Source organism: Nycticebus coucang, chromosome 9 (assembly GCF_027406575.1).
Source record: "Nycticebus coucang isolate mNycCou1 chromosome 9, mNycCou1.pri, whole genome shotgun sequence".
Taxonomy (NCBI): domain Eukaryota; kingdom Metazoa; phylum Chordata; class Mammalia; order Primates; family Lorisidae; genus Nycticebus; species Nycticebus coucang.
In genome coordinates, this window is record NC_069788.1 from 46,557,907 (window position 1) to 46,581,734 (window position 23,828).

Consider the following 23,828-nt stretch of genomic DNA (forward strand, 5'->3'; position numbering starts at 1 on the left):
TCATACTCATATAAGTTAATTTCACAGATTACTTAATTGCCACATTAGAGCTTTCTCATTGCCTCTTCCCCCACCCCTTCTGTCTTTTTCTTTTCTCTATCAAACTTGAAGCATATACTCTGGCAGTTTCTTCCTCACCTCCCACTTACTTCTCAGCCTACCACAATCTGGAGTATACTCCCACTACATCACTGAAACTGCTCTCAATAAATTTGTCAGCCATCTCATAATCGCCATTTGAGGACACTTTTCAGTCCTTCCTTGACTTTTGAGTAGTATTCATAATGCTGACTCTGTTCTTCTCTTAGCTTTCTGGATGCTCCTGGTGCCACCAGATTTTTACAAATTAGTGTATTTCAGTGTACTGGTTGTTATGTTGTCATAGTGCCACACCCACCCTCTTATTCTGTTTTCAACTCCATCTAGGAGGCAGACAGGTACATGAATATTTCCCAGACTTCCTGGCCAGCTGGCTTCCTATTAGGTTCTGCCAGTAGGAGGCATTGGTGGTGTTCAGAAGGCAGAAGAAACTAAGTAGCTTCCTGCTTCAACTTCAGACTCTAACAGGGTAACAATTGCTGGCAATTGCTGGTTGATGTAGCAGCAGGAAGAATGGGAGACTCTGGATTTCAACCTCCTGGGCAGAAGAAGGTTGGAATCTCAATGATTTTGGCCTTGATGGAGGTGCCACTTCTTTAGTAGATAAGAACTGACTATGGCAGTGCCTCCCACAGGGCAGCAGCAGGTGTAGATATATGGATTACCAGTTCAGGAGTGATGGCAGCTTCTGATTTTCAGGTACTGATCCCTTTTTCTTTTGTACTTCTAGTGTCTTCCTCTATTTTGCCCTTGCCCTTTTAACACCTTTGTAACCAATTCTCTATGTTAAGTTCTCTCAGTCTGAAGTACATACATGTTCCTGACTGGATCCTGGATGATAAATGGGATGAGGTTTAGTGGCTGAAACTACACATATTTTTGTCCTTGTTTCCTGCTCCTTGAGTTTCAACATTTGTGCCGATGACCCCCAATTCAGGCTCTTCAGCCCATGCCTAGGAGCCATATCATTACACCTTGCTGCCTCCTGCACAGCTTCAATTGGCTGTTCCACTGGCGTTTTAGATTCATGTAAAATTGGACTCATTTCTCTTCTTCTTTAAACCTGTTCCCTGGCATTTTTTCTACTTCATTCACTCCATCACTGACCACCCACTTAGCCACCCACGCTAGAAAACTGGGAGTTATCCTTGAATCTTCCATCTCCTCACTTTCCCACATCTAATCAGTAGCCAAACCCTTTAGATTCTACTTTCTAATCATCTTAATATTCTATCCTTTCTGTCTCCTCTCATTATGAGTTAATTCAGGCTCTTAGTATCTCTTATTAAGTTATCGCTATATTGTTTGCTACAAGAGAGTGAAGTGGGGTATGTGTGTGTAACATTTTTTCTTAACACACTATGCTATAGACCAGTGACCAGCAGTTTGTCTTACTTCTTTCCAAGTTCCAATTCATTGTTTTGAAATATAAATAAGAAAAAATTTTCTAAAATGCTAAAATATTATGTTACTCCCCAGTTGTTTTTTTGTTCGTTTGTTTGTTTTAGAGGCAGAGTCTTGCTCTGTCATTCAGGCTGGACTGCACTGGCCTGATCATAGTTCACTGCAGCCTGCAACTCCTGGCCTCAAACAATCTCTCACCTCAGCCTCCCAAAGTGCTGAGACTATAGGCATGCCACAACACCCATCTTCACTCCCCATTTTTAATATCTCTGTCATCTGGTAAATAAAAACAAGCCCCTCCTGTGGCATACCATAGAATCTGGTTCTTGCTTGAATTTCTAGCTCATCCTGCACCCCTCTACCTCCATCACCACACAGGACACATAAGCAACCAGCACAACATTCACATGAACTGGTACATAAGGGTCTCTAAAGAGGAGTTCTGGACGCCTTTGACTGTCACATATCTGCCTACCCCTTGCCCTGGAATGCTTTCCTCATCCCTCATATTCTGCTGGTCAAATCGTTTTAACCTTCAAAACTCTTAGGAGCCTGCCTGATTATGTTCCACATATTTCTCCATCCTAATAAAATCATTGCTATTTCCAAAACACTTGGCATTCTTACTTGAATACATCTTATTGTTGTGTAATTATTCATTGATTCCACCCCCTTCCTCAAACTCGAAGCTCTTTGAAGGCAGGAATATGCCTTATTCATCTTTCTATTTCTAGCACTGGGCCCAATATCTAGCCCTTATTAAATCTCCAGTGTATTTCTGCACAACAAATTGGAGCTAATGCCTGGAGGAGCATTTAACCTTTCCGAGAAAGGTTAAATGGAGGAGACAGGAGGGGACCGCAGAGCCCTGGGGCTTCGCTGTGGGAAGATGCGCGTCCCACTCCGCATTCTGCCGCGTGGCAGCGCTACTCTGAAGAGCCCTCTAGTGGGTTTATGGGCGGGGGCCGACGGCCTGAGCCTAGAGGGCACTCCACCCGGAGGCAGGCGTTCCTCCACTGGCCCTCCTAGCCCAGTTCCATGCCACTCTGGCCTGATCCAAGAGCCAAGTCTTCCGGAGGTTCCTGGCCTCAGGTCTCTCCCCAGTGACTGATGATGTCAAACCCGACACTTCTGTGATTGGCTTAGACAAAATGACAAGGTCAGCCATTGGAAATGAGCTGTTAAAACAAGATCTAAGCTGCCTCTCAGGGCGGGAGTGGGAGACCTGGGTAGCTGGGTTGGTAGCTCCTGCCTACTGTGTGGTATGAAGACATGGCTCATGGGCAGAGCCAAGGAGCTGCGCTGCTACAGCTGCTGCAACTTCTGTGGCTGCTGCCCCACTCCGGAGCCGTCCCTGAAGGTAAGACAGTACCCTCCCTTTACCTCCATCCTGACAGCGTTAGAGCTAGGGATCCCACCCAGAGCATTTGAGGAAGGGCCCTGTGCTTAGTAAATGGAGGGGAGTTTTAGGAGTGGAAACAATGGGGAATTGGGAAAGAGAGCTCTTGTTTATGGATAGTAAGCAATGTCAGAGTGCAGTGTGTGTTCCATTTTAGACAATTTCTGGTAGCAGAGCTATTCTCTCCATTTCACAAATGAAAAAAATGAGACTCGGGTAGTTATTTGTGCAAGTTCACACCATTGGAAAACGGTAAAGCTGGGATTTGATCAAAGAAAATGTTATTTTCACCCCTCCACTCGGGGTTCTACTCTGCCTTCTCTGTCATTAACTCACGTTGTGATTCTTGAGAAGTCTCTTTATTTGTTCTAAGTTTCCTACTCTATACAGGATAGGGAGGAATGGAAGGATAATCTGGAAGATCGTTCTTACTCTATTTTTACAGGTAATAGGTAGAAAGTTTTCTGTTGGCTGAGGGATTCCTGCCAAGAGTTTCAAAGAAGAGGGATTATTTCCTGCAATTATGGGATCACTTCCCCCTGATCCTGTCATTAGGAAGAATGGAGGGTTGAAGGAGGGGAAAACATTTTCAGAGAGGCCTGATGCCAATGAAGTGGCTAAAGAAATGTCTGGAGACTGGTCTCTCAGTTTACCTTTGGTTTTTGGCAGTAGGTGAGACAGTCCCATCCACATTTTGGGGAGACCATACTCCTTCTTGCTCTCTTCTAATACTGGGAAACCCATCCATAGTCTTCTTGAGTCAGCATGGTAGTCTTACGTCAAATAGATGAAGGAAACTCTTTTTGGGAGTTCGCGTCCCTGTGTCAGGATACATGACTTACTTAGTGAGCAGCGTGCAGACTGGATTTTGGCTTCCATTTGCTTCTTTGGCTGGGTGCCTTTGTGCAGTGCACGAACACACAACCAGCAGAATGACTTTGAATCTGTCACTTTAGAAAGTGGACTTTTAAAAACTCTTTACAACTTCAGACATTCAACTTTTTATGGGAGGGGAAGTCTGAAGAGACTATAATTTCTTCTTCACCTCTATTGGGAGAGGGAGCCTAAATAACAGACACAGGAGAGTGTTATACCACACTCCCCAAAGCAGGCCTTGATGTTTTCTGAGTTAAAGAGAAGTTCACCTCCCTGAACTTCACCCTGTCTCCATTGCAGCTTCTACTCCAAGGTGGCGGGATGAACTGCAAAACCACACATTCTTGCACACTGTGTACTGTCAGGATGGGAGTCCCAGCGTGGGGCTCTCTGAGACCTACGATGAAGACCAGCTTTTCTCCTTCGATTTTCTCCAGAACACTCGAGTTCCTCGCCTGCCTGAATTTGCCAACTGGGCTCAGGAAGAGAGAGATGCCTCTACCATTTTATTTGACAAAGCGTTCTGCCAGGACATGATCCAAAGCATAGGCCCACAACTTCAAGGGAAAATCCCAGTGTCCAGAGGTCAGGAGTTTTTCCAGGAGTAAAGGGAAGGGATTTAAGGGAATCCCTTAAAACAAGGGATTCCAGGAGTAAAGGGAGGCATTCTTAACCTCATTAATCTATACAGTGAACGATTCCCCTTCACAGGAGCTCCCCATTTCTAAGGCCTTCTCATTCTCCTCAGGACCTTAATTTTTCTAAAAGCCTTGGATTGCAGCTTGTTTTTTGTTGTGGGCAGAAGACAAGTGCTTAGCATGGAGTAGACATTTAAAACTATTTATTGATCTTGATAAATTCAACAGGGATGGGTGGCGCCTGTGGCTCAGTTGGTAAGGCGCCGGCCCCATATACCGAGGGTGGCGGGTTCAAACCCGGCCCCGGCTGAACTGCAACCAAAAAAAATAGCTGGGCTTTATGGCGGGCGCCTGTAGTCCCAGCTACTTGGGAGGCTGAGGCAAGAGAATCGCTTAAGCCCGGGAGTTGGAGGTTGCTGTGAGCTGTGTGATGCCATGGCACTCTACCGAGGGCCATAAAGTGAGACTCTGTCTCTACAAAAAAAAAAAAAAAATTCAACAGGGACTATTTGATACCTACAGAACATTAGCACATGTGTTACTATGCCCAGTAAGATGGAAGGGGAGAATAGAAGTATCTGATGATGAGCCTGTGTTTTAATGCATGACAGTGTATGATGATGTCAGTATGAGCTCTAGTCAGGAAGTTCTGTGGGAAGTCAGCTGAGGGATCCAGAGTTGCCTGGATCTGGCTCTGCTTCTAGATCCAAGCGTGGTTCTTGCCTGGAAGAAGACCTCTTATTTGGCCCCAACTCCTCCTTCCTCTCCTCCTCCCAAAGGCCAACCCACTGACTCCTCTGCCCTGCCCTCCATGTACTGGTGACCCCTCCAGACACAGAAGCACCATCTAAACAAGTCTCTCCTTTCCTTCACACCTCAATCCCCCACCAGGGTTCCCAATCGCTGAGGTGTTCACAATGAAGCCCCTGGAGTTTGGCAAGCCCAACACACTGGTCTGTTTTGTTAGTAATCTCTTCCCACCCATGTTGACGGTGAGCTGGCAACATCAATCTGTCCCGGTGGAAGGAGTTGGGCCCACCTTCGTCTCAGCCATCGATGGACTCAGCTTCCAAGCCTTTTCTTACTTAAACTTTACTCCAGAACACTCTGATGTTTTCTCTTGCATCGTGACTCATGAAATTGACCGCTACACAGCTGTTGCCTATTGGGGTGAGGACCTTCTCCCTGAAGTCTGGTCCTTTTAGGGGCAAAAAGGGATAACTTACGGGAGGGGCCTTCTTCCTCTACTTGGACTTTGCTTAGCCCATTCTTACTCTAAATCACAATCAATCTTCCATGCTTCAATTTCTCCCTTGTCATCCTAGATACACAAATAATTCCCTGGGTGGGGGGCTCTCTAACCAGGTCTCCAGGCTGATCTGCTTCCCTTTTTTTCCAGTGCCCCAGAACCCACTGCCCTCAGATCTTCTGGAGAATGTGCTGTGTGGTGTGGCCTTTGGCCTGGGTGTGCTGGGCATCATTGTGGGCACTGTCCTCATCTTGTACTTCCGAAAGCCTTGCTCAGGTGGTATGTCATCTGGAGGGGTGGGCAAGCCATGGGAACCAGATATGATGTGTGTGTGCATATGTAAAGGTTATTCTGTGGCATGGAGGGGACACAGAGTGATCCTTAGGTCCTAAGGGATTGCATCCAGCACTACGGGGGCACAGCTTCCTAGTTGGAGACCCAGTTACACACACACACAGTTTTCTAGGTCACAAGAATGGCTTTGAGGGAGAGAGAAGTGATAATGGGAAGCTGTAGGAAGCGTGCCTAGAGATGATGTGGAGACAAGGAGAGGTCAGCCTCTGAGGGGTGCACTGCAGGTAGGGTGAACAAGGCCTTCGGGAGGAGGAGGAGCCCCTGATAGCTTTCCTCCTTCCATCTCTCTCCTCAGACTAATTCTTCCTGACCAGAGTTTGATGCCAACAGCTTTAGTCACCCAAATGGAGGGTGCTCAGGTTTCCTACGTCCTGCCCTGGATCTCTCCGTCTCAGAGCTGAAGTCCTTGGGACTCCACATACTTGTGTAGGTTTCCCAGCTGGGGGCTCTGTTCTCCCTGGGCCTGCACCCCAGGGAGCCCAGAGTGGCCTGCCTATTACCGCCACATCCCTTCTCACTACAAGGCAATAAATCTCCTTTCCAAATATCAGTGTGGCCTCTTTCTTAACTTATGGTATTTGTTTCCAGATATCTCAACTTGAGTGGGTTGTCATTTCAAATTCAGCTTGCGTTAACTTGAACACTGATTGCCCTCCGTAGGGAGAGAAATAGGGAAAACCCCTCGGTACCATATAATGGCTTTTACTATTATTGGTTTCTGCAAAATATATAAGAATGCAGGGTAGCTATTTTCTGATAATCTGTTCACAAAATGGTTGAAGAAGATGCTTGTAGATTTTTGTCTTGTGGATTTTTTTTTTTTGCATTGTAATATTTGTAAAAACAATTATGTCTAGTATAGGCTGCCTTGAGGAACACACAACTCCCCTTACTGTAATTGGGAAAACAGGAGCTCAGGTTGGGAAGAATAAGCCCTTTTTCAATCGATTTTCATCAGTTCTATGAAAACAGTATCATCGAGCTCCTGAAGTGAAGTGGAAATGCCTGGAAGGGCAAAAGATTCATGTGTCCTAAGTGATCTGTTCTCTTCAGTGAACCATCTAAGGAGAACTGTGATGGTGCCATCCTGGGCAGATAACAGGAGCAGGCAGCACATGATCACTGGTGGTAAATCACTTTACATGTGCTTTATTTCTTGATTTCGTTAGAGTCTGGGAGTTGCTTTGGAGGACAGAGTAGCCCCAAATGTTAAGAGTGAAATTATTTCGATATTGGTGAGGGATTCTCTGTTCTTCACATTGTACCAGAGTCTAATCTAAGGGAAAATAGCCAATTCTCCCTTAGGGAAATTGGCACCTTCACTGAATCATCTCGTTTCTAAGAACAGCATGCATACTAATTAAGAAATGTGGGCTCCAGTGCTAAAATTTAATCATAACTGTTATTTTTACTTGTATGCCTTAGAGAGCAAGCTACTTAACTTGCACCTTGGTATCACTTTCTGTAAAGGGTGATGATAACAGTGTTGTCTACCTTATAGGGTTTTTGTAAAGCTTAAATAAGTATCTGCAGAATGCTTAGAATAGTTTTTGGCATATAGAAAAGGTTCTCAATAACCTAGAATTATTGCTGTTTGTCTTGAATTTCATAAAAGAATTTAGCAATGTTATTGACTTCTTTCTCTTTTCTGGAACATACTTTGAACCTACCTACAGGTATTGTATTTTCTCTTTGAGATGTTTTTATTGTTAGTCTTATCTTGCCATTCTAGACCTGTTCCTTGTTGCTTTCTAGTTCTTTCTAATTTCTCTCTGTTTCTCAACTTATTCAGAAATTTCCTACCAGTCGAATTTTAAAACTGCTTTTATTATGCTGTGTGACTTTAGACAAGTCACTTCCCCTCTCTGGGCTTCAAATTCCTTGTCTGTAAAATGATGAGTTTAGAATTGACATTCACTGATCAAGAAGTTCATGATACTGTCCCTTAAATATTCCAGAAGCTTTCAAAATCCTTTCTAGTCTGGTGCCCCTTTTATCTCATCTGGGTACTAACTTGGATAAGTTGGGAGAAAAGGCCTAACAAGGCCTAACCCTGCTTAGCTTCCAAGATCAGATGAGATGGGGCACATTCGGGGTTGTATGACTGTAGACTGCCCCTTTTCTTTTCTTCTTCTTTTTTTTTTTATTATTGGGGATTCATTGAGGGTACAAGAAATCAGGTTATACTGATTGCGTTTGTTAGGTAAAGTCCCTCTTACAATCGTGTCTTGCCCCCAAAAGGTGTGGCACACACCAAGGTCCCACCCCCTCCCTCCTTCCCTCTCTCTCTGCTCTCCCCTTCCCCAACCCCACCGTGTCCTTAATTGTCCTCATATCAAAATTGAGTACATAGGATTCATGCTTCTCCATTCTTGGGTAGCTTTACTAAGAATAATGTGTTCCACTTCCATCCAGGTTAATACAAAAGATACAAAGTCTCCATTTTTTTTTAATGACTGCCCCTTTTCTAATAAAGGATAGAACCCACCATTCTCTGTAGGAATCTGGGTCTTGAATAAATCCATTTTCCTCACTCTTCTTTGGCAGTATTATGTGTCTTCACTTTAGGCCATTTGTCCAGGCTCTCTCCTCTTATAGAAATGCTTTTTTTCTTTTCCTTTTTTTTTCTGAGGCAGAGTCTTATTTTGTTGCCCCCAGTAAAGTGCTCTGGTGTTATAACTCACAGCAACCTCAAACTCTTGGGCTCAAGTGATTCTCTTTCCTCAGTCTCCCAAGTAGTACCTGGGGACTACAGGCATCTGCCATGATGCCTGGCTGTTTTCTAGAGACAGGGTCTCTCTCTTGCTCAGGCTGGTTTCAAATCCTGAGCTCAGAAGATCTATCTGCCTCGGCCTCCCAACGTGCTAGGATTATAGGTATGAGCCATCATGCCTGGCGGAATGCCTTCTTTATTCTGCTTAGCTTCCTGTCTTAACCAACTCTACACTCCAAGTCAAGTTCAACCCCTTTCAATAACCTGTTTCTAATTCTTCAGCCCTAATTGATATTTATTGAACTCTTCCAAGATTTAGAGCACTCAACCCAAGGGTTGGGATATGCTGCCTTATTTCTTATGTTAATTTTTTCACCCAACTAATTTATAATTTCTATAAATCAGGGATCATAAATAGTTTATACTCCCACCAATGGAGCAAGAAAGTTCTCATTTCCCTTTATTTTTGCTAATACTTAAAGTTACTGACTTTCAAATGACGGCATATGGTGGGTGTACAAGTGGTATCTTGTTTTAACTTGTCTTCTCTCATTACCAGTGAGGCTGGGTGTCTTTTCATAGGGTTTTCTCTTCATGAATTACTGATTCATATCTTTTATTTATTTTAGTTGCATTTTCTGTCTTTTCTGGTGAATTTGGGGCTATATAGCAATATTACATAGCAATATTACATCAGTAATAGATACTATAAACACTCCCAGTTTTCTGCTCATTAGTTAAATTTGTATGTAATTCCTTCCCTGAATAGAATTTTTTAATTTTGAAACTTAAAACCCTTATGGTTTGTACTCATGTGATCTTAAGAATTCCTTTTCAGGGCGACGCCTATGGCTCAGTGAGTAGGGCGCCAGCCCCATATACCGAGGGTGGCAGGTTCAAACCCGGCCCCGGCCAAACTGCAACAAAAAAATAGCCAGGTGTTGTGGTGGGCACCTGTGATCCTAGCTACCTGGGAGGCTGAGGCAAGAGAATCACCTAAGCCCAAGAGCTGGAGGTTGCTGTGAGCTGTGTGACGTCACGGCACTCTACTGAGGGTGACAAAGTGAGACTCTGTATCTAAAAAAAAAAAAAAATTCCTTTTCAACACTAAAGCAGTAAAGTTACAGTTTTTAGTGGAATAGAAAGTAATAAGGTGATTCTCAATGAGAATATTTGAATAATTTTTTCCAACTTCAATTTATAAAGTTTTAGGAATATAGAAGTTATAAAGAGAAAGTCAAATGTCTACTAATTATATTTGTTTGTTTAGCAATTCACAAATTCAAAATCACTTTTTTAAACATTATAATGAGGGCATTTTTCTGTTTCTACCCCCTCATTTCATACATCAATTTTATCCCAGTTCCCATGCATTTATTAATTGAGATAATTTTCAGCTTATCTGGAAAAAAATACGGTCTTATAGATAACATATTTCCCTCTTTTCTGATGAATAATTTTGAGTAAAAAGCTTTGCCTTATATTTATCTGGCCATATAATATTCCACTATGTTTCTTCTCTTTGTATTATTGTTTTTCATTTACATTTAGATCTTTCTTAATTTGAAAATTTTCTCTATGGTGTAAGGATGCAACTTTCTTTGCCCACAAAATAGTAAATTGATCTTTTTAATACCATTTACCAAATATTCCATTTATATCCAAGGATTTTATATCAAGCTCCCCTATGTGAATAGATTTGTCTCTGGATTATTCAGTCTCACTACTTTCTATGTCAATATCACATTGTTTAATTATTTTGTCTTTTTAATATGTGTTACTATTTCATGAGAATAGTCTCTATTCCCTTACCACCCCACCTCCCCCATTTTGCTTCTCCTTATCAAAATTTATCTAAGATACTCGTGGACTTTATTTCCATGTATATTTCAAAATCAGTTTGTTAAATTCTCCCCAAATCCTGCCATGATTTTTGTTGAGATAGCATTTAGGTTACAGATGTGGGGAGAGATTGTCATTATGTTAGGATGGTCCACTCATGAGTGTGGTATACTTCTCTACCTCTCAGGTCTTCATTTATGTGCTTGAATAAAGTTTTCTTTTTAAAAATAAAGTTCTTTTACTTTCATATGTTAATTCCTAAGCCTGTGTTGTTTTGCTTGTAGACAATTTTCATTTTTTTTAATTGATATTAGGAATATGGAATTTAGAGTCATAAATCCTGACTTCAAATCATGGTTCTTTACTTAGTATCTAGATAAATCTGGGCAATCACTTGACCTCCCTCTGCCTCCATTTTCTCCTAGGGAAAATGGAGATAATATTCTTCGAGTTGTGGCGGCAAATCAAGTAGTCTATCCCCCTAGTAGTTCAAGTAGGTTTAGCTGTACAATAGAAGGGTGGTGTACTACCGTAGCTACAGTAGCCCAAGGCTCAGAGTTTAGTTTCAGAGCAGTGAATCCTGACAGGAGCAGGGTGCATGATGTAGGAGGTAGGGAGAGGATTGGACAGACTGGGCAAGTAATGGAATCCTACCAGGGTGCCAGTGTGTGTAGTTTTGCAAAGACACTGAAGGAAGTCACAAGTGTGGTCTCATGCTTCTGGTTTTACATTAAAAATGATTGCTTGCTTGAGCAATTTTTGTGTTTTTAAAATGAAAGCTTGAGTTAAAACCATCTATCTGGAAGAGGAACCTAAGAACTTAGAACCAAAAGTGCCTACAGAGATTTATTATTTTAGCCATACTCAGAAAAAGCAAGAGACCACATTTGTGACTTCCCTCAACGTGTGATGCCTGTGACGTTATTGCAGCTTATTTTGTTTCAGCCATCCCAGGCTCCTTGCTCTCCTCCCCAGTAGCACCTCACAGCCCTATTTTACAAGTTCAAAAACAGGCCCAAAGATTCATACCCAAGGTCTAGAAGCTTTAACTCCTCTTCTCATCCAACTCTTATACATGTACACACACACATGCGGGTACACACACACACACACACACACAATGCCTACACACTCACTACATCTTGAGACAAGGATGGCCCAAATAAAAGGAAGCTATTGCCAAGCTTATGGAACTACACAGCATGTCCTATCAATTGAGAGGACCCCTGCCTACCATGCCCATAAGGATTTCTCTCTTCTAAGTCCACTGGTCGTATTGCTTACTTGCTTTAACATAAACTCTTCTCTTTATAAGTGTTTGTTCTTACTCCTCAACTGACCTACAAGTGGAGTGACATGGAGACAGACTCCATATTTCCTAGCTCTGGTATTCCCTGTAAGGCTTTGCATGTAAACGGTGGAACTCATCTACTGCAGGTGTGTGGTGGCCAGGCTAAGGGAAGAGGCAGTGGGAAGAGAAGGGAGAGCCATCACTTTGGGGGCAGTTGCGTAGTGGCAGTAGTTGAAAGACAATATAACTTCTTCAGTCCCAGTGCTGCATAAGTAACAATGGACAGGCTGAAATAATCTTCTGAGTTGGCTGGAGGTGGGAAGATAGACCTATATCTGAAAGAATAGTAGGAATAGGAAGAGGAGAGGAAGGGAAAAACTGCTTTGCTGAGCACAGGTCTCTGGATTTTCTGTCCTGTTTTATTCTAACAAGCTCCCTCAGACTTCACATGAATAGAGAAGTGAAATCCTCTTATACCCTTTCCTCCTGTGGCCTCACAGAAGGTTTCACATCTCCTTTGACTGCCAGAGCAGAGAACCAGACACGAGAGGGAACTCCGTTCAGCCTCACTGGCACTGCCTGGGGTCATGCCCAGTGCTGGCACAGGGCCACACAGTGAGCGCTCCCCTGCCAGGGGTCGACTGTATGGACACTGAAATGATCCCAAACCTTGTTCTTGCAAGGTTAGGTTCACTGCTTATCTGGGTAGAACAGGGAGAAATGTGAAGGGGGATTCTGCATGTGTGTAGAGAATTACTATAGCTTTGAAACTGTCAAGACAGAAAGTGAAAGAGATAATGGTTCTAAGATCGGAAGGAACTCTGAGAACAGGAAAGATAATTGTGGATGGATTGGATTGTGGATTGTGGCCCTTCTTTTTCTCTTTTTACCATGAGAGGTCCCACTAAATTCCTTTTATTTGGGCCATCCTCATCTCAAGATGTAGTGAGTGTGTACGCATTCCATGTGTGTGTGTGTGTGTGTGTGTGTGTGTGTGTACATGCGTGTGTGTGTGCATGTATAAGAGTTGGATGAGAAGAGGAGTTAAAGCTTCTAGACCGTGGGTATGAATCTTTGGGCCTGTTTTTGAACTTGTAAAACAGGGCAATTGGCAAGTCATTTAAGATTAAATGAGATAGCATATAAAAGACCTACTTAGCATAATATCTGTTACAAAGCAGAAGCTCTACAAATTTTGGAGTGCCTACCCTATATTCTGCCCACTTCAACACACTTGATGATTCATTAGCAGAGGTAGAGTATATAATTAAGGTGGGGGTGGGATGGGTGGCTGGTAGGTATGAGGAGCTTCAGGTAATCTCAGCTAGCTACAGGAAACAAGTCTTTTGTTCCTGATAATGATCTTTGTATTTATTTTTGGTACACGCATTTTTTTCCTTCCCTTTTTCTTCATAAATATGAGATTCTCCTGGGGTCATGGACATTGGGGGAGGGCAGGTGAGTGTGGTGTCAAGGGGGTCCCTTCTCACCCTCTTTTGTTTGGCTCACTGTTAAATCAAATACAATAGCTTTCCAGAAACTAAGGTGAGAAGGGGCAGCCCTGAAGCCTATTACGGAGCAGAGGGAAGTCAATTTAGAGTTTTAAGTTAGTGATAGAAATATCTACCAATTGTATGGTTCACAATGGAATGGAAGGATGCATTGTTATTTAAAACTTGTCTTTTCCAGGCTCTGAGCCCGTAGCACAGTGGTTACAGCACCGGCCATGTACACCTAACCTGGTGGGTTCAAACCCAGCCCGGGCCTGCTAAACAGCAATGACAATTGCAACAAAAAAATGGCCGGGCATTGTGGCGTTGTCTTACATACTTGGGAGGCTGCATGACACATATGGTGAGACTCTGTCTCAAAAAAACAAAAGAAAAACTTGTTTTTTCCAGAGGAAGGAAAGTAGAGAAGCTTTGTCTTATTTTTCCAGTGGCTTTATGATGCAAGGACCTGCCCTGGGACCAAGCGGGAAACGCACAGGGGAATTTAGAGTTTAGGGGAAGGCAGGTGAACTGTTGCCGGCCCACCACTAGTTATTTTTCAAGGGGTTTCCTGTGTCCTCCACCTGAGATGGCTCCAGTGTAGGAGGATATGGTTACTTGGCTCTAGAAAGCAGCTATGGAGGAGGAAATGAAGCTTGACTGGCTAGAAGAGAAACAGCAGTGGAGGCCCATGGAGGGATTTTCCACCATGGAGGCCCATGGTAGAAACCAGACAGCCTGATCTCTAAGGTGGAACTTCTTCCCTTATTCTGCAGTCTTGCTTTGAGACCAAATGACTCTGTACTTTCTTAGCAGCCCTGCTCTGCCACCTGCCCCAGAAGGGCCCTGAGTTCTCTTGTCTCCTGGACGGCAGGACAGACCAAGGATTTATATACAGGCAGTCCCTAGGCTATGAATAAGATAGGTTTTGTAGGTTTATTCTTAAGTTGAATTTGTATGTAAGTTGGAACAGGTATATTTATTTATTACCTGTAATGGCCCCATTCGTAAGTGCAAGTTGTATGAGTTGGATATTTGTAACTTAGGAACTGCCTATAATACCTTTCTGGGTAATCTCCCTTGAAGGAACAAGGGACGTTATCTAGTCCTAGTCTTTTGGGAGGTAGGGAAGGCATTGAGAGAAAAAGTTTAAATCAGTGGGCATCCCAGGCTACATACACCTAGGAATATTGGGATTATTCCCTCCACTAATCTAGGGAATCCACCTACAGACTAATTGTTCTGCAGAAAAAGAACTGAGGAAAAGAAAAAGTCCTTTTGTCTAAGCCTAGGGTAGGATGAGGTTTACCCGGTAACTGATGATCCTAGGCTGAGGAACTCAGTGATTTGTCTCTACGTCTGTCCCCGCCTCCCTAGCCGATCTGAAAACTGGACTCTGATGAGCTGGTAGGAACAGGTTTAGGGTCTGGGGCCCGGGTAGCGCCAAATTACTCATGTACTGGGGATCTAGGAGCCTGGACAATACCATATTCTGCTTACTGTCTGGAAATCATCTTCCCAGGCTGGGGCTTCTGGGACAAGCAAGGACTCAAGGCCCCTGGAAGAGTTAGTCCAGGGGACTGAATTCCCAGTGGCATCTTCACAGAGCAGAGTATGACCATACTCCTGCTGCTGCTGCTTGGCTTCAGCCTGGGCTGCACAGGAGCAGGTAAGGACATTCCGTCCTCAGACTCTCCCTTACTCTTGCTTTCTTTTGGGGTATGGGTGTTCAGTTTTGTTACTGGATTTGATACCCCAGACTAGTTTGCCTCCCTACTATATATTCCTGTAGCACACTGTACTCTACCGTTGTAGCAACTTTGATAGTAATTAAGCTGTATAATTATTTGTGTGATATATACTCCTGCAGGAACACAGGCAAGGACAATGTTCATCTTGCTTATTGCTGCATCCCCAGCTCCTAGCACAGAGCCTGGCACACAGCAAGTGCTTCATAAATATGTATGGAGTGAATGTTTCATAATATTCCCAGCACAGAATAAGACTGACTCTTTCCTTTGACCCTTTTTCTGTCTCAATAATTTGTCCTACTGAAGGTCCAAGTTTTGGGTAAATTGTCACATTAAACATGCAAATAATCTTGGACCACTCCTGTCCCTGTATTAGTCTCATATAAAGAGGAAATCAGGTCTAGAAATTTCTCTGCTACTACCATCTACTCCCTTAATTGGGCTCACAGAGACTCCAGTGCATGAACTTGGTCAGTGAATGCTGCTTGAGTGGAAAAAGTAGAAAATTTCTGAGCCAAATGGGTGCAACCAAGGCCTGAGTTTCCAGCTAAATAGAGGGAAAAAAACAATTTTTTCCCCCTATATGCTCATGCTCAATATTTGTTCTATTAGATGTGTGGGTTTTTCTCCCATGCCGACCGATTCTCCTCTATCAGCCAGATATCCTACAATTCAATTCAATTCTGACACTAACTGGAGTTAGCATAGATCCCACGGGTAAAGGGCTCAGCTTCACAAGACTTCCCCTGCTTCAGACACTAGTCACAAGTAGTAAGTCCCCTGGTCACCCATACTTCTGTCCAACTTGGCTACAAACAGAGGCTTCCATGACCCCCTCCTTGGGCTGGATAATTTGCTAGAGCAGCTCACTGCATCCAGGAAAGTATAAGTTTACTTATACTATTGTGGACCTATTATAAGAATATTTTATTTTAGTTGGCAAATAGTAAGTATATATATTCATGGAGTAGATAGTGATGTTTCGATATATATAATATATGGTGATCAGATCAGGGTAATTAACATCCTGATCATGTCAAACATTTATCATTTCTTTGTGTTGGGAGCATTCAATATCCTTCTAGCTGTTTGAAACTACAGATTATTATGAATTCTCATCATCCAACAGTCATACAGAACATTAGAATTTATTCCTCTTATCTAGGTGTAATTTTGTATCCTTTAACAAAAAATATTTTAAAGAATACAAATGAATAGCCTGCAGAAGTACATAGGTTAGGTCTGGAAGGGTGTCCATTGCAGGAACTTCCGTCCCTGTGGATTTGGGTTCTCCACTTCTGTGGCCCGTGGATAAGTTTACCAACTGAGAAAGTATCCATGTCCTACAGCTCAGGCTTCATCACACAGGCATGATGGGTTATTAATTCAACCTGCAGCCCCTCTCCCTTTCCTGGGGGATGGAACTAAAAGTTCCAGGCTGCTATCATGACTTGGTCTTTCTGGTGAACAGCCCTTATCCAGGAACCCACTAAGAGTCACCTCATTGGAAAAGACACTATTAACCAAGAAATTCCAAGGGACTGGGAATTCTGTGTCAGGTATTGGAGTCAAAGATCAACTATTTGAACAAAAAGATCTAGCATCCCTATCACTCAGGAAATTACAAGGGTTTAGGATATGTATGTATATAAATATATATACATATACATATAATATATTATGTGTATGTATGTATGTATGTATGTCACAACAGCAAAGGACACTGACCTGCTCTCCTTTCCCTGGCTCCTCTAGGTGGCTTTGTGGCCCATGTGGAAAGCACCTGCTTACTGGACGATGATGGGACTGTACAGGATTTCACATATTGCATTTCCTTCAACAAGGATCTGCTGACCTGCTGGGACCCAGAGCAGGACAAAATGGCCCCCTGTGAATTTGGGGTGCTGAATATTTTGGCCACTCAGCTGTCATATTACCTCAACAAGCAGGAAGCCCTGCTCCAGCGCTTACGCAATGGGACCCAGGACTGTGCCACGCACACACAGCCCTTCTGGGGGTCATTGACTCACAGAACACGTGAGGACAGAGGGGTGCAGAGGGGCATTAGGAAGCACAGTTAGGGGAAGGAAGGCCAGGGAAGATTCCTCAGCAGGCCAAGGGGATGAGATTTGGGCAGGGAATATGGAAAGAGGGAGTTGAACCTCTAGGGAAACAAGGTAGTTGACAGGGTAGGACAGGAGTAAAGAAGGGGGGGTGATGCCCGAGCAGTGAGAGTCCTGGGGGAAGAGGACGCAGAGGCCAGGGATCTCAGGATGAAGGTGGGAGTTCAGCCAGGCCTGTGTCAGAATAACTGCATGTCTTTCTCCAGCATATTTATGCCTCTTTATCCTAGATTTTGATGTACTAGATCTGGGCTGGTCCCAGGAATGGGAATATTTAGAATCCCATAGCATTAAGGGTTCATTCTCACCCTAATCTCTTGCACTGAGAATGTCTTGAGGATCAAGTTGACTTGACAATCTCCATAGGACAGAGAAGAGTGTCTCAAGGCTCGGTTTCTAAACCTCCTTTCTCAGAATTGCCTGGAGGAGGTGCTTGATAAAAATGCAAGCCCCTTGCTACCACTCAAGATGTGCTGAAGTGTGTGGAGATGAAGGGTAGGGAATCTGCTTTTTAACATAGCTTCTTGGACTTGAAAAATACCAAGGCAGAGGCGAGCAGAAGTCTACCTAGGACAATAAACTAGTAAGATATGGCAGCATTAATAATCTCATTTGGGGGGCTATTAATTCTGAATTCAAGAGAGTTAGTACTGAGTTAGGCTTGTTTGCTTAAACTATGTGAAGACAAAAGGCTTTATTTAGCAAATTGATTTTTTTTTTTTTTTTTGAGACAGAGTCTTACTATGTTGCACTTGGTAGAGTGCTGTGGTGTCACAACTCACAGCAGCCTCCAACTCCTGGGCTCAAGCGATTCTCCTGCCTCAGTCTCCCAAACAGCTAGGACTACAGGCAAATTAATTTGTTAAACAGATTTAGGGAAAAATTTTTTTTCTTCAAATCCCAGTTTACAGCTCTGAATTTCTCTTAGCTTATGTCCTTTCAAGCTCATGTGTTTGAAATAAATACAACTTCTGAAACAGCGAGCAGTTCAGACCTGACTCTTACTAATTGTGATCAGACATAATTTTGGAGGAGGAAAGAAAGAAAAGGGCAATGAAGGAATGAGGAAGAAGAAAGAGGGAAGGAGGAGTGAATTCAATTTCCTCTCTTTCAAATGGCAGCATGGGGGTGGGGAGGGAAGGAAGTAGGTTGGCAAAATCTATGAAGAACTGAAACAGGAAAGAAACCAGGTTGGAGATAGGAGCCAGAATGTCACCCTCCTTCCTGAACAAGTTTTTTCTCCTGTGCAGGGGCACCATCTGTCCAAGTAGCCCAAACCACTCCTTTTAACACAAGGGAGCCTGTGATGCTGGCCTGCTACGTGTGGGGCTTCTATCCAGCCGATGTGACCATCACGTGGAAGAAAAATGGGCAGCCTGTCCCCCCCCACAGCAGTCCCCGGAAGACTTCCCAGCCCAACGGAGACTGGACATACCAGACCTTGTCCCATTTAGCCCTGACCCCCTCTCACGGGGACACCTACACCTGTGTAGTGGAGCACATTGGGACTCTTGAGCCCATCCTTCAGGACTGGAGTGAGTGTATGGCAATTAGGGTTAAAACAGAGGGAGTGAGATGTGGATACGTACATGGTGCATGGTAGAGTGGGAGGTGCTAATGCAGGGAGGGAGTGTGAAGGAACTTATTATGGAGGGTTTAGGACCAGCAATGGGGCAATAGGATAAAGGATAAAGAAATGTAAATAATTAGTTATTGTTATTATTGCTATTGTGTGGTTGACATTGCTGTGTTAGTGTCTGAGGTGGGAAGGGAGTCTGATTATCTTGAAAAGAGGATGTAGGCTGGGGGTGGAGGCTCAGTCCTGTAATCCTAGCCCTTTGGGAGGCGAAGGTAAGGCAGGAGGATTGCTTCAACCAGAAAGACACCCTGCTCCAGCTCTTGCACAATGGGCTCCAGGACTCCTGGTCTCCAGGAGTTTGAGATCACCTGAACAAAAGTGAGACCCTGTCTGTACAAAAACTAAAAAGGGAGGGCCATTGGTCAGCTCTCACCTAATGCGCACAATGTAAGGATATACAGCCCCCCCCGCACACCCCCACCCCGTGAAGAGCTCAACTACAACTTGAACTTTAGAAACACAAACAATGTAGCCTAATCATTGGTACCCTCATATTAATCTAAAATAAAAAATAAATAAATAAAAATAAATCATTATAATAAAAAATAATTAGCCAGGCATGGTGGTAAGTACCTGTAGTCCCAGTTACTCAGGAGGCTGAGGCAGGAGGATTTCTTGAGCCCAGAGTTCAAAAGAGTTTGAGGCTACAGCTCACTGTGATCATGCCAGTGAATTTTAGCTTGGGTGACAGAGCAAGATTCTGTCTCTTAAAAAAAAAAAAGAAAGAAAGAAAAAAAAAGGATGTATCTTTGGTAACAATATTTTCAGAACCCAAATTGTAACACACTATCCTCAGCTCCTTGGCTCCCTAGATTTCACCTCTGTTAGGTCAGGTCAGGAATGGGAGTTGAAGAAATAGTGATAATTGAAGAAGGGAGACTTTTGGTCGTGTGGGGGCAGTGCTACATTTGGGCTGCTCTATCAAGAGTAAGGGACAGTAAAGCCACAGCTGGTAGACACTTCGGTGTGTATGTTTGGGGGATAATGGATAAAGAATTAGCTATACTGTTTGAATCCAGGATTGATAGTAGTAAAGGTAGCGAGAGAAGTTGCACAGAGATTTTGGGATTCTTGGTAAAGAAAAGAGGAAGAAATGACGAAGAAAAAGAGGAAGGGCACTGACAAAGGGCCAGGGAACAGGATCTCAGACTGGCTGCTGAGACCAGGCCTTCCACTGTGGGAGTGTTGCATCTTGCTGGGCAGCTGGGAAGGGCATGGTGAACAGAGAAGAGAGTGGAACTCACATACTCGCTTGAGCTCTCCTGGGGAAAGTCTTTTTACAGAGTGCACAAGAACTTTCCCTTGGTGATGGAGTGTTCATTTTATCATGGGAAAAGACTCTGGGACATGATTTAGAACAGGACTAGCTCCAGAAAGTGTGTGGGGTTGTGGAGTGGGCTGGATACAAGCTCTGAAAGGACACCTGGGAAATCGAGATGTAGAAGACACTTTGTACTAGGATAACTCACAGAATGAAACCAGTGGTGGCTAGGAAAGGTGGACGACATGTTACTAGGAAACTGCTGTACTGGAGAAAGGGGGAAAGCACTGTCACCTGGGGGTGATGGAGAGGAGAGTGAGGAGCCTTCTTCCTGTGAGGGTGTCTTTGGGGTGAGGGAAGGAAATAGGATGTCTTTAACCCCATGGTATTAGAAAGGGCCTGGAAACTGGGATGCTAAATCTGGGGAGATAGGTTCCCCAGGCATGCTGTAGGAGTAGAGGCTTGAGAAGGACCAGTTCTTTGGGAGTGGGTGTGTAAGGTAGACCCTTGGGGCTGGGATAAAGGACTTTTGCTGGGAGGAGGTTGTGATAAATTCAGTTAGAATATTTCTAGTAAGTTTCTGGTTTTTTGCAGCACCTGGGCTGTCTCCAGTGCAGACAGTGAAGGTTTCTGTGTCTGCGGTGACTCTGGGCCTGGGCCTGATCATCTTCTCTCTTGGTCTGATCAGCTGGAGGAGGGCTGGCTCTTCCAGTGAGTGTCCCCCCTGTACTCCTATTCCGACTCCTGCTCCCAGTCTCTGCTTACTTGCTGTTTGTGATTGTCTCTTTCATTCATACCCCATTTGCTGTGAATAATGCTAGATACTTTTATTTACAAAGGCTGGTCTAATCAAGTGTTTTCCTCTCTTAGGCTACATTCCTCTCCCTGGGTCCAATTATCCAGAAGGTAACATCTCTGTTGGTCTGTTTACCTGCTGGTCCTTCTGTGGGGGTGCCAGTTAGAGGATATAAATGTTGGGATGAGCTTCTTAGCCAAGGGCATGATTTAAGCTGCCATTGTTGTGATTAGGAGTAGGAAAGAGGAGAGCCTCCATCCTCAACTTCTACAGGTGGTGGTGGTGGTGGGTCTATGGGGAGGAGGCTGAAGGTGGTTTCTCTGTATTAGTTGTTGGTGACCTAGAATTGTTAATTTTGCTGTATTATCAAGGACTCTGGCATGGAATCGTTACAAGACAAATGATAGGGTCAAGTTGGGTTGAAGCCTCATTATCTCTCTTTTTTTTTTCATTTCTTCTTTAGGACGGCACATTTCCTAGAGGCAGAATCCTACAACTTCCACTTCAAGTGAGAAGGAGATTCAAACACTTTATGATACTACCATGCTTCCTCAACATCTTTAACTGCCCTCACCATTTCCTTGGATTTTGTGGTTTCTCCATTCAATTCTTTGAATTTACCACCCTCCCCCAATATAAGCCTTAATAACTCAGGGGACTCATTCCTGGGACTATTCTGCAGCCAAATTATTATTCAAGGCTATATTCTGGGGGAATATAATCCAGGGAAGAGGGTTAAAGGCACTCCCGAGGGCCTCACTGTTCAACAGAAGACAGTGAGTTGCTGGTTATCATTTCTGAGAAATAAACTCTGGTGGAAATGTTGTTATTGACTTCTTTTTTCCTGGAGCCCTGGGGAAGGAATACGGCAGAGCAGGGGCTGAGACTGATACTCTCCTACTTGAGTGTGTGTGTGGGGGGAGGTGTCAGTGTCTTCTCCCTTCTCTCCATCTAGACAAGACAGAATTTGGGGCAATTTTCTGATTTGTAACTAAAATGAAGTCACAGAGTAAGAGAGGGGAAAGGGATTAATAGTTTACTTACCTCATAAAGGATTTTCTGATGACCAGATGATTAATACTTGTAAACGGCTAAGAACACTGCCTGGGACATAGGGACTCTGCAATAGTGATGCTAGTAGCATTATCGGTTATTCAAGTTTGGGGGCTGGGCATTGTACCAGGTGCATTATTTTATTCAAGTTCCATCATAACTCTGAGGCACAGAGTTAGCCAGGATTCAGATAGCATTCAGGAGGCAATTCCTAATTTCAAATCTGAGTTCTAGAGAGCTATTTCCTCTATGCCATGAATGAAGAAGTGATCATGGCTTGAGTGCTTATCATCTCCGGGAACTAGGCTAAATGCTTAGCGTTTGTATCACCTTTTCTGACAATAATCCTTCCCATAAGGGACAGACCATCCGCTTCCATCCCACAGACAAAGGATGTGAGATTTAGAGGTTAAACAACTTGCCCAAGGTCAAAGAACAGATTCCCTATGTTTTTCTACCCGAACTGGAAGTGAGTAGCTTTATTCTGAAGACCCTCGAGCACACATCTTTTCAGGGCCACCATTCCATTCCCTTTTACCCCAAACCCAAGGGACAATCACTGTCAGGGCATGGTTCCCCACTGTGGAACGGTGGACACGTGTCTAGTGCCGTTTGCTTTCCAGTGAAGGGCGACACCTGCTGGACACAGAAAGGTGGGCTGTGAAAGAGTTTTTGGAATTAAGAGTTGGGCACTGTAATGAGAGTCAGGAAAAGAAAGTGGAAATGAAGACAAAATACTGAAGGAGCTTAGACTAACAGAAGGGCGTGGGAGGAGATGTAGGGTTGGGATACATGTCTGCGTGTGGGCACCCGCGTAGGAATATAAGGTCAGGATCCCATGAGCTGGGGAAGGGGTCGGAAGACAGATCGTGCGCCGAGCCTCCCTGTGGGCTGGGTGTGGAGTGTGAGGGGGGCGGTCACAGCGGGTAGACCTCTTTGTCCTTGGACTGTTGCTATGTGACAGGAGCCTGGAGCGAATGGGAGCAGCACTCTTCAAATAAACTTGATGTCCGTGGGTGCTCATCGTTTGTTCAGTTAATGAATTACATCCATGGCTTCCCCAGAAGGATTCTTGGAATCAGAGCATCCCTTCTGGAAGTAGTTTACAGAAGAAGTCAATGGGAGGAGAAAGTGCTCGTGAATTCAAAATAGTTAGAGTCTGAGCAGGGACCTGTAAGACAGGAGGAAGCAGAGTGCGCTGTGCTGGGGAAATTAACTGGTAAATATAGACTCGGAAATTCATCTCCACAAACTGTACTAGTTTTTATGTTTCACTTTCATTTTTCTATTCTCTGTTCCTGCTTTTATTTTTGTTTATTTGACAAAGCAAATTCCTTTGAAATTCTATTCTAATCTGAGGGTGGGGCTTTGGGTCTTGCCTATGCCAGGGCAGTTTTAAAGGAGAAGCTGCACACCGGAAGCGTCTGGGTCCGGTCACAGTGAGAATCAGCGTGAGGGGACCCCAGGCGGGGGACGGCCAGAGTCAGCACGCTGGACGCCTTCCAGCTCCCCCTGGTCCTGGTACAGGCTTTTCTCTGCCTTAACTTAGGTTTTTTGTTCTATGGAGCAGGCTGTCCCCATCCCGGTGAGTAACAAGAAAAAGTACTTACATAAGTCACCTGGAATTTAGGAAGCCAAATTACAATAGATAGAAAAGGAAGAACATTTACCATTCCACGGGGGAATGAGTGGTGCCTGGAAGGAGGATAGAAGGATAATGAGACAGAGAGAGAGAAGAGGGAGTTAGTGTTGGGCTTTCAGGTTATACCTAATCCAATTGGCACAGTGAATTTTTTTCTCACTTCAATGTCTTGTTTGTTTGGTTTTTAAAATTAAATCATAGCTGTGTA

General features: G+C 43.9%; 2 protein-coding genes and 1 long non-coding RNA gene across 3 annotated transcripts; all 3 read left to right on the forward strand.

Annotated features, from left to right (window-relative positions):
- The first annotated feature begins 474 nt into the window (after positions 1–474).
- LOC128594125 (uncharacterized) lies at positions 475–2,317 on the forward strand. The gene is made up of 3 exons (XR_008382497.1): positions 475–798; positions 1,608–1,782; positions 1,882–2,317. It is a non-coding gene; the product is annotated as an uncharacterized LOC128594125 (long non-coding RNA).
- A 405-nt stretch (positions 2,318–2,722) lies between these two features.
- On the forward strand, positions 2,723–6,564 carry LOC128594124 (HLA class II histocompatibility antigen, DM alpha chain). The gene is made up of 5 exons (XM_053602661.1): positions 2,723–2,863; positions 4,079–4,363; positions 5,308–5,586; positions 5,816–5,944; positions 6,315–6,564. Exons 1-5 carry the CDS (start codon positions 2,776–2,778, stop codon positions 6,317–6,319), a joined length of 786 nt encoding a protein of 261 aa, XP_053458636.1. The 5' UTR covers positions 2,723–2,775; the 3' UTR covers positions 6,320–6,564.
- Positions 2,726–21,750, forward strand: LOC128594123 (HLA class II histocompatibility antigen, DM beta chain). The gene is made up of 8 exons (XM_053602659.1): positions 2,726–2,863; positions 14,172–14,274; positions 14,876–15,024; positions 16,862–17,143; positions 18,480–18,764; positions 20,724–20,840; positions 21,000–21,035; positions 21,389–21,750. Exons 3-8 carry the CDS (start codon positions 14,970–14,972, stop codon positions 21,403–21,405), a joined length of 792 nt encoding a protein of 263 aa, XP_053458634.1. The 5' UTR covers positions 2,726–2,863; positions 14,172–14,274; positions 14,876–14,969; the 3' UTR covers positions 21,406–21,750.
- Positions 21,751–23,828: the final 2,078 nt, after the last annotated feature.

What these genes read in the sequence shown, in the direction of transcription:
- LOC128594123 (XM_053602659.1), top strand. Translation starts at nt 14,970, where the DNA reads ATGACCATACTCCTGCTGCTGCTGCTTGGCTTCAGCCTGGGCTGCACA. An exon ending in CCTGGGCTGCACAGGAGCAG is followed by an intron (nt 15,025 to 16,861) that starts GTAAGGACATTC and finishes TGGCTCCTCTAG; the next exon opens with GTGGCTTTGTGGCCCATGTG. An exon ending in GAGGAGGGCTGGCTCTTCCA is followed by an intron (nt 20,841 to 20,999) that starts GTGAGTGTCCCC and finishes TTCCTCTCTTAG; the next exon opens with GCTACATTCCTCTCCCTGGG.
- LOC128594124 (XM_053602661.1), top strand. Translation starts at nt 2,776, where the DNA reads ATGGCTCATGGGCAGAGCCAAGGAGCTGCGCTGCTACAGCTGCTGCAA. An exon ending in CTCCGGAGCCGTCCCTGAAG is followed by an intron (nt 2,864 to 4,078) that starts GTAAGACAGTAC and finishes TCTCCATTGCAG; the next exon opens with CTTCTACTCCAAGGTGGCGG. An exon ending in GAAAATCCCAGTGTCCAGAG is followed by an intron (nt 4,364 to 5,307) that starts GTCAGGAGTTTT and finishes ATCCCCCACCAG; the next exon opens with GGTTCCCAATCGCTGAGGTG.